The following is a 17,129-nucleotide window of genomic DNA, read 5'->3' on the forward strand; positions in this document are numbered from 1 at the left end:
ATCGTCGCAGACTGTGCCCCACCTGCTCCTATAGTAAACCTCTAAACGACCTCGTTTTGGATCGGAACCAACAATACGTACTGTAAATAGATGCATCGTAATCAGACTCACAATCCACAGGGAAGTTTTACAGAATTATAATGCTTTTTAAATGAAATATTTATTGGAATTGTTTACGTAAATACATGTGTAATTTGTTATTTTTATCATAGAAATGGAGTGCCATATGGAACTCTACCCTCGGAAATATATTATTATTACATTAGGTTAGTGAGCAGTAAGTTGACTACGTCACATATTTTACATACAACTTGAACTTGACCTAGAACTGAACATCTTAAAAAAATAAAATGGAATTATAATGTTCTTAAAATCTATTATCAATTATACAAGAACTAAAAATATAACAATTCGAATAAAACAAAACATTACTCCCTCTGCTTTGTTGGCATGTATCCTTATTCCCATCATATCCACTCGAGCACAGACACCATGCCGTTACACCGTTGTGAACACAAGGACCGTAGGAGCACGATCGAGAACTACATGGTGTTCCTAAATTGCAGAAATCAAAATTGTTCATGTAATGCTAAATGAAAGAAAAATCTAAATGCATGTTTTTCTATGACGTTTTTTCCCTTGTAAATAGCAATATCAGAGGTTTCGACCAAATGAAATTCAAAGTAAATCACAATATTTAAATTTATTATACGATATGTTTGACGTTTTTCAGGGTAAATTGTAATTATCTTTTGCTTTCAAAGTTTTTATCTTGATTTGTTTTGTATTGATTAAAAGAATATATTTCAGACCTTAAAAGTGTCTTTTGGAGAGTGAGATTTTAAAAGTATTTGTCACAATAGATATTAAAATTTCGGATAAAGTTATTAAGTAAAGGTCAAACAGAAACATCCTCATTCGTTGCACACTATGGAATGTGGTTCAATGATATTACCTGGCAGTTGAGACTTTAATGAATAAATCTGGCGTTATGTACATTTCAAAGCGAATTCCGCGCAAACCAGTGGTAAGGACCGTCTTTACCTAGCAATCGGGTGCAATCTTTTTGTCTGTGTTGAACGCATTACAGCTGAATTAGTTGTGAGCTTCATGCGGATGTTGAACAACTCACCGTGACTTTTAGATAACAACCGCATTAAAAGTGTTCCCCCTTTGCTAATGGGTTTGACAAGACCACGCAATATATAGCGATTTTTTGTCGGTAAACAAATACGAAAGGTCTATTCGTTCCTCGGGTAAAGGTGGTAACAAAGCAGATATCAGTTAACTTACTTTCACAGATTGTTCCTGTCATTCCTGAAGGACAACTACACGAGAACCGACCATTTGTTGTTACTGTACAGGTACCACCATTTCGACATGGACTTGACATGCATGGTGTAACTACAATGGTATTCTACTGATTATGATCAATGTTCCATAAAATTTGGTGATTTAAAAAAAAAAATATTTTAGGCTATATATACAGTGCAATTAATTTATCACATTACTAAATGTTATCAAAATGTCAGAAAAACGAATGTTGAATGTTTATATGCATCGTTTATTCCAAAACTCATTTGAAAGTGTACTTTCCCTTAAATGCTATCCGAACTTTATATCTTCTATAATTTAGTCAAAATGACATCTTCATAAATTGTGACATATTGTTATAGTGTAGGCATAACAATGAACATGATCTGAGGAGCCAAGTATAAATGAAAGAACAAACAGAAAAAGACGTAAATATATGAAAACATTGGTCCCTCAATACGAAAATATTTCATATAAGTCAGTACATCGTTGCGCTTTCTTTTGACTTGGATATATTTTCATTGTTTTTACAGTTTCGTTAATTCAAGACGATATCTTTAAAGTTTGCTTGTTGATTTCTTTTTTTTCTTTTCTCTCTCCCTCTTTTAATATTACGTTTAATAAAACATTTAAAACAAACTTTTCAGAATTGAAATATAAAAAGCTACATGATCTTAAGAATGGTACTAATCGTATAGCACGTGATAATATTTCGACAATTAATGTCATTTCAGTGTTCGATACAAAAATATTTGAAAAATCCAAATTCTAATACAAATGTTGCAGAGCTCATACAATTCAAGATAGACATAAAGTAACGCCAAATCCAAAAAAGGAATCAGATCTTTGCTCTAGGAAGTTACAGTCCTTAATTTTAAATGATTAACAAAATTTTAAAACTGCAAATTTCAATCAAACAATATCAATATTTTCATGCCATTACCGAAGCACTGGCTACGTTTCTAATGATACGGGGACTAACACTCCACCAGCAGAGGTATTGACCAAGTGTTATAATAAAATGAACATTAAATATTTTACTGCAACAGATGCGGCGTATATGATAACGTAATTGGGATGTCTGAGCATAACAAATCTTTTGTAATTTTGTAAGTGTTCTTAGATGTTCTTTACAAATACAAATACAATATTTAACTTGAGATAGTTCTCAAAAGCTCTAAATTCTTGGGCTTAAAACTGGCCGTTATGCCTCTATTTCTTAAAACAAAAACCTCATTCTGAGACTGGATTGATAAGAATAGCATCTTCATCAATGACATTAGAGATAAAAATAGGACTTTATGATGACAGTACGAGTTCCATACTAATTGATAAATGTATTACATGATAAATATTTTATAAACTTATGTATTATGAAATGCTACCCTGTATATATATGACAAGGACAGCTGCAAGTATGAAATGAAAAAAAATGTTCAAAAGAAATCTGCACGATAGTTTTATAACATAGGAAAGGGATACCAATAGGTTATGATAAATAGAGCTGATTTTTGAATTAAGGAAACCTACAAAAAAGAGCTCATCTGTAAACATTTGTTTATTATCATTTAAAAGAAAGAAAACAAAAGAGGTTTCGAAGGAACCTCTAATATTGTAACCAAAGTTATGATTGAAATCCATTTGTCCTGATGCGGATTGTAATAACTATAATATAAAATGGGATTATGAATATTTCTTTTATTACCAGGCACATTTTGGAAGACTATTTGGATACAATATTGAAATAACTTGAAAGATCAAAGCTTAGTAAACCCATTTTGACAGTAAAGATTTTCTTTTTTGGTTTAAAATAAAAATGCATTATGATATTAAAGACTTAATTCATGATTTCAGCTTCCAATTGTGAACTTTTCATTTCTACATAGCAACATACAAGTAGCACATGCACTTGTAGAATGTATCACCCAATTGATATGATATTAAAGAGCTTGCAGTTCCTATCATGATAGTGTTGCTGCTTACAAGGAAGCTATTGAACGAGTCGGTTGACCGTTATGGTATATATGTTTCATCGATGACAATGGATATGTTCCAAATGTAGTAACAACAACCCGTCCTCTTTTTCTCGAATGCGATCTACTGAATTACACTTATCACCGGGTTTGTACTTACATGAGCAACACGACAGATGCTACGTGTGGAGCTGGATTGCTTACTCTTCAAGAGCACCTGATATCAACCCGGTTTATGGTGAGGTTCGTGTTGCTTATTATTTATGATTGAATGTTGTGTTCTACGCCTATTTTTTGTCTTTTCGTCGTATTTCATAATTTGCCATGGTATTGTCGGTTTGTTTTAGGCGTATGAGTTTGAATATCCCTTTGGTATCTTTCGCCTCTCTTTTTCATTGTTTCGTAAACTAAAAAAATATCTAATAAACGATTTTTAAATGGACTATTGTCAAGGTAAAAATAAAAATGGCATAATTATATTAAGCAGTATTATCATGTCTTCAAAGTTTCTAATCGAGCAAATAAATAACTAGAGGGAAATAGAATTTCCTTGAAAAGTGCAAACTTTAGGCAGAAATATTTCTGCCCGATTATATTCATATAGCCAGATCGTGCTTTATTAGCTCAAAATGAAGATACAAAGAACCCGAAGCATTTAAAACTTCTATTTACATAGTCTGTTTAGACCTTAAAATGCCCTAATTTTTCCGTACTTATACCAGGAAATAATATGGTTAACATTGAGTATAATATTCTGTTTTCATATTCCTGTACCAAGTCAGGAATATGACAGTTGTTATCTATTCGTCTGATGTGTTTGAGCTTTTGATTTTGCCATTTGATTAGGGACTTTCCTTTTTAAATTTTCCTCGGAGTTCTGTATTTTTGTGATTTTACTTTTTTGTGATAACAGAAATTAAGGCAACAGTAGTAAAAGTCATAAATCGATTAAGAGAAAACAAATCCGGGTTCATACTAAAACCGAGGGAAACACATCAACTATAAGAGGAAAACAACGGAAAAACAGAACTGCATCTAAAACAAACCCCAACATACATAGAAACGGACTATTTAATAACAACTGCCATATTCCTGACTTGGTACAGGATATTTTAAGAAAACATGGAAGGTTAAACCTGGTTTTATGGCTAGCCAAACCTCCATCTAAAATGACAACATTACGTGACAGGAATACAGTACAAATAAACGCCAGAACAGTAAGGACAGAGAAATACATAAATAATATAATATAATAGAATAACAACGAACACCTCAAATTAATTTACGACAGCACACAAGTACAGCACAATAGAATTTTGAACTCTGCGTAACACGAATGTATCAACGATACAAAAAGTGACGTCAAAGGTTAATTCCAAAAATAGAATATAAAATTGGAATTATGTTTTTAATGATGATATTTTGTGTATATTTCTAACCATTACACGCAAGGTATAAAGCAGTCCTTCTAGTATCATTAGCATCCTTTATTTCAAGTTCACTGGGATATATGAGATGCAAGTACTGATTGAAATATGGGTTATTCAGTGATAGGACATCATCAATATATAAGACAGTAAAATTAAAGAAATTCGCAAGGTGCTTTTTAGAAGGTTCTGAATGAATTCTGCTTCATACGAGTACAAAAACAAATCGACCAGAAGGGGTGCACAATAAGTACCCATTGGAATACCGACTGTTTGTTGAATTATCAATCCTCCAAACTCATCAAATATATTGTCGATTAAAAAGTCGAGCGTTTTGTTAATATCATCTTCAGTTAATTTCTGATAGAATCAGTGTGGTTCTTCACAAAAAAAGAATTATTATAACCCAGAACAAGAAATTTATATCTACAATTCCCATTCTTATATAAAAAGAACTGTTTAATGAGATAGTGAAGTCGATCTTCAATTGAGCATCGGAAATAGTAGTGTAAAGCGTAGAAAAATCAAAGGTCTTAATGTTGCTGCAAAATTGCAGAGATTGTCATCTAAGATTTAGCAGTAGATCTTTAGGATTTATGAGAATCCATATCTGATTGACACCACTGGTTGAATATATCTCATCACAATATTTTTAAAGGCCATCTTTTACTGTAGAAAGAATAGTAGTCAGCTCTTTAGAAAGATGTTTATTCGAACATCTTGATAATCCAGCTTTGTATCGTTCTTTTTAAAGGATTTTTGTTTTTTAAATTTCTTTTCATTTGAAGTCAAATTCTAAAAGCAACTGTCCAAATTATAATGAGATAATTTGTATGTCATTTTTCTACATCATGCTAGCTCTTCACATATTTTGGTGTTTTAAAGTCCCTGACTTTAAACCTTTTGGGTTTGAGTTTTCCCGATGAACCACATTTCTTCATTATTTATGGTAAATATATCGCCAAGACAAACCTATAGGTAATTGCTATCGAATTTTTATTATATTGCATGTAATACATACATTGCATGTAATACATTACTGAAGGCTTGATCAATAAAAGGATCATGCATACCAGGATTACAATTAAAAACGCCAGACGCATGTTTCGTCTAAAGAAGACTCACAAGGTACACTCGTACCAACCAAATTAGAAATGCCAAATGTTTTAATGATTCCGGGTATCATCTACAATGTTTTTTAATCACGTGGTAAAGAATGTGTAGTGATTTTCATACTTATGCAGACAGACTTGAAAGTTAAATTATTTTTTTCAATAAATGGTTGTTTTGGAACTGTATGTGCTCTCGACCTTTTAAAATACGAAATCATTTTGTGGTAAAAAGACAGATTTCTGGTAAAATGTATTATATGGTTTTTGTTTGCATTACACGTGTTTTTGTATAACTTTAATTAGGTACGCTCTAAACAACACGTCTGCTAAGCCAAAATTATGAAACATAAAGACCATAGATAATATGATCAAAACCGGCTGATGTTAACTTTGTGTGAGGAAACTTCAACTTTCATTTTCTCGAAATTACATACTGGAAATTTAACGAACTAGAAAATCACAGACAAAATGTATCATTTAAGACATGCATATACCAAAAAAACTAGATAATTAGGCGAATGGCATCCTAGGAGACTAATGTTACCGAACAAAATTATTTATAATTAAGTCATCCTTTATACTATAATTTGATCGCACAGAAATTGAAAATAAATAACAAACCTTCGCAGAATAAGCCGGAGTACCCAGTTTTACACAGACAACGACATGTTGTGCCTTCTTTTCTCTTTGTCCCTCCATTTCTACATGATAGTCTGCTACATGAATCCTCTGCAAATTACAATGAAAAAAGTATAACACGTATGAAAGTAGAATACTTACTTTAATTAAATTAAATATAAAACTTTGATATCTATATTGAAGTTATTCGATACAAGTTCTCTCCTACATATCATGTTATGGTTAAAGATGTTTTAAGATGCACAAAGATCTTATGAAAATGCTAGTATTAACATTAGGTTGGGTTACATGTGTTGTGTTGTGTTTGCTCTTTCTTTGTTTTAAATGCGACAAAACAAAGTACGATATGGAAGGGAATATCCGCCATTATTATATATTTCTTAATTTGTAAAATGCAATCTCTTAATTTGTAAAATGCAATTTCTTAATTTGTAAAATATAATTTCATAATTTGTAACATGAATTTTTTCTATCTGTTACATGAATTTCTACATTTCGTGATTTGTGAAATGTATCTTCTTAACGTTTAAATGCAATTTCTTAATTTGTTAACGTATTTTCTTCGTTTGTTACATGAAAGTCTAAGATCATTTCTTAATCAGTGAAATCTTATTTCTTTGTTTGAGTCACGTTTTGGGAGAATGTGTCAATGAAATTGTTACCGCTGCCAGCCAATGAGAAGTTCCGTTTCTCAATAAGACTACAAGTTACAAATCAAGAAGTTACAAATCAAGAAGTTTTACAAATCAAAATTTACAAATCAAGAATGAAATAGTTCCACAATATTCCACAAGAGATCGCTGTGGATCCATGTCAAATTGTACCTTAGTCAACTCGTGCCCAATAATAACACACTCCTACTTCTACCAACTCGTTCTTTTACCAACTCAAAGCCAATATTTTATTATTTATACGCTTTAAAGATTTTATGTTCTTTTATATAATATACAAAATACAATACAGTACAACTTAATTGATAGGTTATCTGATGCAATTTGTTTTCAAATCAAAAATATCTAAAGTTAATCATTCGTTTTTAGAAGTAAGTGATTATATGAAATTGTTTGAACGATAATTTATTTCATATCAAGTTGGATAATTATAATCATAAATATTCTAATTAGTGATTATTAGTCTGTAGCGGGGAGTGTGGAATCGGGTTCCGGGGGTTGAAACTTATGCTTTTGTATGGTTACATATGGTTGGAAACCCCTTTTGAAAATGACAGGATCCGTGCCAGTATAGTGGATAATAGGATCGGACTTACAAAAATAGATTGCGGTTGTTTAAATGAAAAATAAACAAAGATAGGTTTATGGAAACACAGATTTCGGAATAAATGCTGCACACTGAACACCAAAGACCGTTGAGTTTTACTTATTAACCTTGTAAAAGCCAAGCTGGGGGAAGATAAGGGCATAATGTATGATCTCACATTTGTGATCATGGTTTGTATCTTTTTTTGTATAAGTATATGTAAAACCGTTTGGACAATGTTTAATTCCTGGGCTTGAAAAAGATTAGAAAGGCCTTCATATATAAACTAGCTAAAAAAATCTTCTTGACGCAAAAAACAGTAAAAAAATCCTTCTCCCATATTCTATGGAGCTTTTTATACTGGTTTTTGCGTTCAACATGTGTTCAAAAAGATTTTTCTTGTTACTAGTAGTTTATTTATGAACGCCATTCGAATCTTTTTTGAAGCGATAAAGCCTGCACAGGAATTAGTCCAAAAACATAAATATAATCGTCTGGTAGGTTTAAAATATCTAAGTCAGTTAGCAGCGTTTAAAAAAAAAACCAGATATCATGTCCAAGCAAAATGTCAATGCAATCCGGAGACAGAAGTCTTTTTGTTAGGCCACAAACATGTAACAAACAAAAACTTTAAGCTATAATTCATATACACTTTTTACAGTTACATTACTGGTCGATTTCTTTTTAGATAGTCCTAGCTTCTAGCAACAACCCCCTATCTGCCAGAAGTCGGTGGAGCATTTGCGTTCGACGAGAGGACGACACCAGTAGCTGTCTTTTGCTTGGTGGGGTATCACTAACGAAAGACTCTTTCGGGTCGTGTCATAATTAGTTCAGGAAGAGCTGGTAGATTTGTCTAAAACAGTGCAAGAAATATAGTCTAGAGCTGATTGTCCAAGACGAATGATATTTCTGATTAGAAAACAAATTGCATCAGAATGTAATCAATAAAGTTGTACTTTATTGTATTTGTTTTTGTCTATATTATATAAAAGAACATGATAACTTTAATGCGTATAAATAATAAACTATTAGGTACAAGTTGGTAAAAATACGAGTTGGTAAATATTGGGTACGAGTTGGTTGAGTACAAATTGGAAAAGGTACGATTTGACATTGATCAACAGCGACCTCGTCAGGAATATTGTGGAACTATTTCATTTTTGATTTGTAAAACTTTTTGATTTGTAACTTGTTGGATTGTAACTTGTAGTTTTTTGTGCTGGCTGACAGCGGTTACAGTTACCGGACATATTCTCTCCAAACGTGACTCAAACAAAGAAATTACATTTCACAAATTTCACAAATTTCACAAATTAAGAAATATAGAATTTCATGTATCGAACGAAGAAAATACGTTAAGAAATTAAGAAATTGCATTTACACGTGAAGAAGTTACATTCCACTAATCCAAAAATGTAGAAATTCATGTAACAGATGGAAAAAATACATGTTACAAATTAAGAAATTACATTTTACAAATTAAGAATTTGCATGTTACAAATGAAGAAATTGCATTTTACAAATCAAGAAATGTATAATTATGGCGGATATTCCCGTCCATAGTATGATACATCAAAAGTTTGGAAAAAAAGTGTTTGTACTTGATTTTGATATTTATAAAAAATAGTTTATGTTTGGATAATGATAAATATGGATTGATGATATCGGATGAAATGAATACTAAATTGTATTAAAATGTAGTAGTGGTAGTATTAGTAGTAGTAGTAACAAGAATTTTAAATTATATCGTAAGAATTATGTACTTACACATGAACGAAAGATAAAAATAGTGCTTGACAACAAAGTAATAAATTGTTCAAAGGTTTACCAAATATTAAGAACACTGTGAATTTAGAAATAAGAAGATGTGGTATGATTGTCAATGAAACAGTTCTGCACCAAAGACCAAACTACATAGAAGTTCACAACTATAGGTAATCGTACGGCCTTCAAAAATAAGCAAAACCCATACTGCATAGTAAGCTATAAAAAGCCCTGAAATGATAAATGTAAAACAATTCAAACGAGAAAAACTAATGGCTTGATTTATGTACAAAACAGTGCACGAAAAAAATTTAGTATACAGCAACACACGACAACCACTGAATGACAGGCTCCTGATTAGGAGAGGCATATACATAATGTAGCGGGGTTAAACTAGTTTGCTGGCGCCAAACCCTACCCCTTACCCAGAACAGTAGTGTAACACTCCAACTTAAGAAACTATGACAATCAGTTGAAAAGGACTGAATCATCAGATTGATACAAACCAGAATTACAAGTTACAAAAAACACAACCGGACGTGGCAGGATAATTTTCATCCCCACCACAAAAGAGACACCAAGTAAAGATATGAGGGTAATCACAGTAAAGTTGCTGACAGTTAAATCGGGGTCTATAATAACCGACAAAAAAATCGTGTATATAAGACTAAAATATAAATCTGTACCCATTCAACATCCAATGGATTTAGTGTAAAAACGTCATAAACAGTCAGAGAAAAACATGACCTTGTGAAATGCCAATAAAGTTATCGACAGTTTGTTGAACCGTGATTGTTCAAATGTATATAAAAATGATATGTAGTTTGATTTTAAATATACTGATAACAAAATCAATACCAATATCAATAAATACAGTATTCAAAGATATAATTACAATGTTTAGTTGGAAATCTTTTAAAATAAGTTTATTTTTAAAAAGGATTGATAAGTTAACTCGGATCATATCTAATTTCCAGGGTCGGTAAACGATATCTCCGTAAAATGTAGGATGTGCTTTCCCGTTTGAAATAAGTTTTCAACCGGTACAAACACACGTCAAAACAAAATCTTTGTATCTATGGAAGAAGGAAAGTTAAAACCGTTTGATTTATTAAAAGTAAGTTCCTTTTGGCAATTTCGGCAGTATATTTAGAAAAGTCTTAATTTTTTAACGAAAAGATATCAAGATAACGATAAATGTTGTTGAATTATCAATTAAATGCAATTTAGACAGGTCTTTACTCAGTCTGATCATAAACTGTGATTTATAACACAGAAACCTACATAAATGTTGTCTAGGAGAAGATTAACAGCTTTAATCATCTTATCATACATCTAGTAAGTATATCATACATCTAGTAAGTATATCATACATCTAGTAAGTATATCATACATCTAGTAAGTATATCATACATCTAGTAAGTATATCATACATCTAGTAAGTATATCATACATCTAGTAAGTATATCATACATCTAGTAAGTATATCATACATCTAGTAAGTATATCATACATCTAGTAAGTATATCATACATCTAGTAAGTATATCATACATCTAGTAAGTATATCTAGTAAGTATATCTAGTAAGTATATCTAGTAAGTATATCTACCACATGTACCTTCTTCATTAAGAAGACTTGGTAAAGTTTAGGTAACCAATACATAGTAGGGACCTTCAAGTGTTTTTCATCAGACGTTGTTAAAAACATATCAAAGTATAAATGCAATGGTAACAAAACAAGACAGATATTCATTTATAGTAAGAAAGCACAGGTTTATTGGCATTCACAATGAAAGGTACCTTAACCGTCATAAGCTCATTCCTGCGAATGTGCAGCTGACTAATATTATTTGTAACTTAAGATGTTATTCTAAGTTGAAAAACAGTAATTAAAAGCTGTTTTCTTTTAGTTTTGTATTAAATAAAGTAAAAAATAGATATTGTCTGGCACAAACTTCATATTTGGTTTATAATAGTTGAAAATACCTTCACACTGTTTGCCTAAATAGCCTGGCTGACATACACATGCATATCCCTCATCCACATCGAAACATGTTCCGGCATTTCTGCAAGGGTTAGTTTTACAAGGTGTTACTGAAACAGACAAGATGTATTTAAAAAAACTGATAAGAGTTTCCCGAGGTCCTGTTTTTTGTTTGTCGACTAATTGTTTGCTGCATGTTATGTTAAAGTTTGAAAATTGACAAAACATATATAAAAATTAAATATTTTATCGGTAGTCTTGTTTCAAATATGTATTATTACGTTAATACTTTCAAATAGCAATTATAGATATAAGTAAGCAATAACATAGTATCTTTGGCAAAAAAGTTAATAAATCATGTTTATATTAACATTTTTCGTAAAAGTTATCAATTAATATAGCTTTCAAAATACAAATGTCCCTTTCATTCTCTATTTGAAAAGTTTATTGTGTCGTACCTTCACATGTTTCTCCAGAATATCCTACAGGGCAACTACAGGAGAATTTACTGCTTGTCACAGAACAGTTACCATTGTGTAGACAGGGGTTGCTCGAACATTGTGTTACTGAAATATATAACCTTTTTTTTCGTTTTGTTTTTGATAAAATTTTAACATTTTTATTTAAATAAACTCATGTTTAACCCCGCTTTAATCTGTATGTACCTGTCACAAGTCAAGTACCTGTAACTCAGTGGTTGTCGTTTGTTGTTGTATATCATATCTATTCATCGTTTATTGTTTTGAAAATAAATTAGGCCGTTAGTTTTCGTGTTTGAATTGTTTAACATTAGTCATTTCGAAGCCTTTATAGCTTGCTATGTTGTATAGGATTCTCTCATTGTTGAAGGCCAAATGGTAACCGTTGGTTTCTAGTTGCCACGTCAGTTTGGTCTTTAGAGGTGAGTTGTCGCATCATGCTACATCTTCTTATTCTTTATTCACTACAATGGTACAGTTGTATTTGACATTGTATGAATGTTTAGAAGATACTTTCATCCTTTTTATTCAACGAACAATTAGGATTAAACTTATATGTTTATTTGATAAAATCGAGAATACACTTTGAATATAATGATTATTTGAGATAGTTTTTAGTAAATCTTTACTCACATGAATAAATCTAGTGTAAGCGAAATAGCTCAAAGCAATAAATGCAATATCGTTAACTGCTCTCATTATTCGCACAAAAGGCATTTCTTAAGATGCGAAAATGGTTAGGAACTATCTACAAACCTTGTTGTGAGTTTTAACGTTAAATCGACAGTAACACATATAACGATCTATAAAAGTACTGATTAGTTGTTTCTTACTATATAAATAAAAAGAATTGCTATCTATTTTTGAAATAAAAAGGTTTACTTTTGTAATAGGTCACTTTTCTAAGGAAACATGTAATAAATACCTAGATATTATTGTCATATATGTATGTAACAGATAAGAAAAAAAAACCAAACATTACACTTCAACTTTTAATTCACCTTCACAGGATAATCCAGAGAAGCCATTTCTACATGTACACAGACAAATAGTGCCTGATACAGATTTTGTTCCTCCATTATCACAAGTAAAGCCATTACACGTATCAACTGTGAAATGGATGTAAATATAAAAGAGTATTCAATCGTTAGATAATATTCCTATTTCTACATGTTTCTGATTGACTGAGTGAAAATATATTTAAAATTGAACGACTTATTGGTAAACAAAAATGTCTGATGAGAGGTATTATGGTAGTGTGTTTGCCTCGAATGTAGGCTCTCGTTGGAATTACACCTGATCAGATCCCAAAAACACATTTACAAATCCAAACAAATATATGAGAGCAAAGAACGATAGGCTTATAGTCGGAATATCTCCTCCCAGGGTGACTTTTCTTTAGTTAATGACCCAACACATTAAAAATCGACTATACAAACAAATTCATGTGATACCAAAATGCCAATTACGCCAAATACGCATATAACATTCGACGATCATTCAACACTGCAATGCTGCAATTTAACACATCTTCATCAGGTATCAAAAGTAGAAGAATCCACATAAATATATTTAAGAAGATCAAATTTATACATAGTCTAAACAGAATAGTCAAAATCCTGTATGATCAATATTGCCCAAAGAAGTGGCTACAGTTGCCCTAAAATAAAACTTGATTATCTACGTCCATAACTTATCACGTGAGCATGTACTAGTCTGCAATAAACAGGACTGGCTTCTAGTAACTCTTGGGTCTAACGTTTAGCCAACAATGATACCGTACAAATGGTAACATTATATTTCAATGAAAGTGTTTGCACTGTGTAATCTATTAACTGAAATTTCGTCTGATCTTCCAAGAAGTAAAAGTCGATATCAATAAAAAAAAAAAAAAAATATGATAGTATTTCCGTCCACAAAATACGTGAAATAACCACAAATAATTATGCTCGAGACTAAAAATTTTGAAATTCATAGATGTAGACCATTGAAACCACAAACCCAAAAGTCCTACAGACTTTGCATGCCTAAAGGTGTGGCAACATTTTCTTCACAAATACTCATCGTCGACTTTACCTTGTTTAAAGCTTTCACCAAACTAATAATGTTTACATTAGTAGTGTATGAACTGCTTCTACTGTAGAAGCACCCGGATTCATCCTTTCTTTTGGAGAATAAAAAAAAAATCCTTATTAAATTGGCGTTGGAAGCTCTTTTTTTTTTTTAGGTCAAACAAAGCCAGGGTTGTATGAATACTTAGTTTCTGCATGTTATATAAAGTTAAACTTTTTAATTATCTTCTAAGTGAAGTTTTTTTTATTTTTTTTTGAAAAGACACCAAAGGTAAAAGGATTACAATTTGGAACGCCAGACGCGAGTTTAGTAAGCAGAAGACTGTTTTGTTGTAGTCTAATGAGGGAGGACAAAATTAATAACAAATTTGAAAAAAACGGTGAACCAATGAGTTCAAACGTTTTGACACTTTACAAACTAGAGGATCGAAGGAGCCTGTGTCGCTGGATCTATGCTCATTTTTAACTATGGGTTCTCTCCAACATTGTATAGTTGAATATAATTCATTACTAATATCTCTTTTTTGTTGATAACTTTTACTGTTTAAAGTAATTCTCTCTATGTACTATAGGTGTTGCTCTAAAATACAAAGTGAGTAAAAATCGTCGTTTAAGGGCAATAACTCCCATAAGAAGTCGCTTGATATTTTGGCGATGTTAACCTATTTGTAGAAATTGATATGTGGTAATTTTCACTGTTTACAGATTTTTTCTACTCACCAATGAATAAAATTAAAAGGGCAAAAATCATCATTAAAGTGCTATCACTCCTATAAAGGGTTGATTGACAATTTCGGCAATTCGCACATATGGTAGATATTAGCTTGCTTTGTAGACTTTTAAAATTCCTATCTATCTATCATAGTTTTCAAGATAATTGTTGAATACGCAGAAAATTGGAAATGATCGTCCTGTAAGGGCGTTGACTCCTATCAAAGGTTGACTAACACTTTGGGGCATGTTTACTTATAAATCAATCTTGTGTAGACGAACTCTTTGCTTGTTTTAAATTTCGTTCTTTCTATCATTGTTCTCAAGAAAATATACAAGAACACAAACTAAATATTAAAATTGTCATACCAGGACAATAATTCTTAAAAAGAGTTGACCAACGATTTCGGTTATTTGGCTTATCTTTCGATCTTGTGTTGTGGGTCAATTTTGCTTTTTAAAATTTTCTCTATATGGATTATATGTAAAGGCAACAGTAGTCTACCGTTGTTCAATAGTCATAAATCGATTAAGCTAAAACAAATCCGAGTCACAAATCAAAACCGAGAGAAACACATCAACTATAAGAGGAAAATCCTGAACTGCAACAAAACAAACGCCAACATACATAGAAACGGAATATTTGATAACAACTGCCATTTTCCTGTCTTGGTAAAGGAAATTTTAAGAATAATGGTGGGTTGAACCTGGGTTTATGGCTAGCCAAGCCACACGCTTATATGGCAATGTTAAAGATAACGCTAAAATGAAAACATTTATAGATTTGTTTCAAATAATAGGAAATAAAGCAAAACATTGCTAACAATCGTTATTTAAGGCCAACAACTCCTATAAGGAGTCAAAAGACGATTTCGAACATGGTACTTTTTTGTAAATCTTGTCTTGCTGATCATGTTTGTTCTTTAAGTTTTTTTTATATATCTATTATAGCTTTCGAGATGAAAGGCAAAAAAAAAAAAAAAAAACGATCGGTAAACATGGTAAGTAAAGAGCAACAATTACAATAAGGACTCGTTAGACTATTTCATCCATGTTGCCCTATTGTAGTCCAATCATCGTGATCATTGTGTAATTTTACGTTTCTCATTTTGTATAATAGTATTCAAAAATACCAGCACGGGTTGGTTGTCTGTAACGAAATATCTGTTACACAGATGACGACGGATATGTTCCAATCGTCATAACCAAAATCCAACCCTTCTTTTCCCCCGAATGTGAATGACCAAATTAGACATATCACCGGGTTTGTACTTATGTGAACAACACGACCGGTGCCACATATGGTGCAGGATCTACTTACCCTCCCGGAGCACCTGAGATCCCCCTGGTGTTTGGTAGAATTTGTGTTGCTGAGTCTGTAGTTTTCTATGTTGTATTTTAATTACTGTTATTTGTCTTTTGGTCTTTTTCTTTTTTCTTTTTGCCATGGCGTTGTCAATTTATTTTAGAGTTATGAGCTTGACTGTCCCTTTGGTATCTTCAGTACTTCTTTGACTACATCAAAACATGAAAGTCGACCTTATCGTTGTTGTTTTTGCTGGTGATCTTTCGGCCCCTAATAAACTAATCAAATCAAAGTATATTGAATTTGTTTTTGTCCTCCAGTTGCAAACTACATAAACGGAGAAAAATATATCATCAATACATATATGATCGGTGTGAAATTTTAACGTTGATATAATATTTTTTGATTTAAAAGCATTTAGTGAATTTAACTGTCTATAAAGATACCTTCACAACGTTTGCCAGAATATCCTATCGAACAAACACATACATAGCTGCCATTAACATTTAAACATGATCCCGAATTAACACAAGGACTACTGCTACATGGGGTCACTGAAACAAAGTTAAAAAAACAGAAATTGTTCATCTTTGAATTGTAAGTATTATGGCATTCATTAGAACAATTTATCAACGATGATAAACATAATTGATACAATGTACCAAGATTTATGTTCAATGATAATTTGTAACAACCACCTCAGTGGTCTAAAAAGAGCTTGCTATTTTAGATTGCAGGAATTCATTGGTTTCAAATGTATGCAGCAAAAGCGGAGTATAACCCTTAGGTATCAAATATTGTGTTTACTGCTTTTCTGTCAAACATGCAGCATTTCGTAGGAACAAAGACTTGTCATTTTGGATTCATGATGAAATAAATCATTTAAATTCCGCATACACTTTTTGGTCTACTGCAAATGGTATATATTTAAATTTCATTATCATGTTATCGTTTTGAATATAAATGTAATGTTTGTCCCTTGGTCTGAGGCTTCAGTCCACTCTTCCATCTGTCCATTCATACTTTATTGGCTTCATTAATTTTTGTATTAAAATGAATACAGCTTATAATTAGCAAGTCGATACC

At 31.7% G+C, this 17,129-nt stretch overlaps 1 protein-coding gene across 1 annotated transcript in view; it reads right to left on the reverse strand.

Annotated features, from left to right (window-relative positions):
- Positions 1-17,129, reverse strand: part of LOC127711453 (fibrillin-1-like) — a gene marked incomplete at its 5' end in the record, with an annotated part of 283,783 nt that overhangs the window by 145,398 nt on the left and 121,256 nt on the right. Inside the window, 3 exons of the mRNA XM_052217522.1 lie at positions 11,934-12,041; positions 12,956-13,063; positions 16,490-16,597. Coding sequence (XP_052073482.1) covers positions 11,934-12,041; positions 12,956-13,063; positions 16,490-16,597 — 324 coding nt within the window. The remainder of the gene's footprint in view (positions 1-11,933; positions 12,042-12,955; positions 13,064-16,489; positions 16,598-17,129) is intronic.

This window comes from Mytilus californianus, unplaced genomic scaffold, assembly GCF_021869535.1.
Source record: "Mytilus californianus isolate M0D057914Y unplaced genomic scaffold, xbMytCali1.0.p SCAF_8, whole genome shotgun sequence".
NCBI lineage: Eukaryota > Metazoa > Mollusca > Bivalvia > Mytilida > Mytilidae > Mytilus > Mytilus californianus.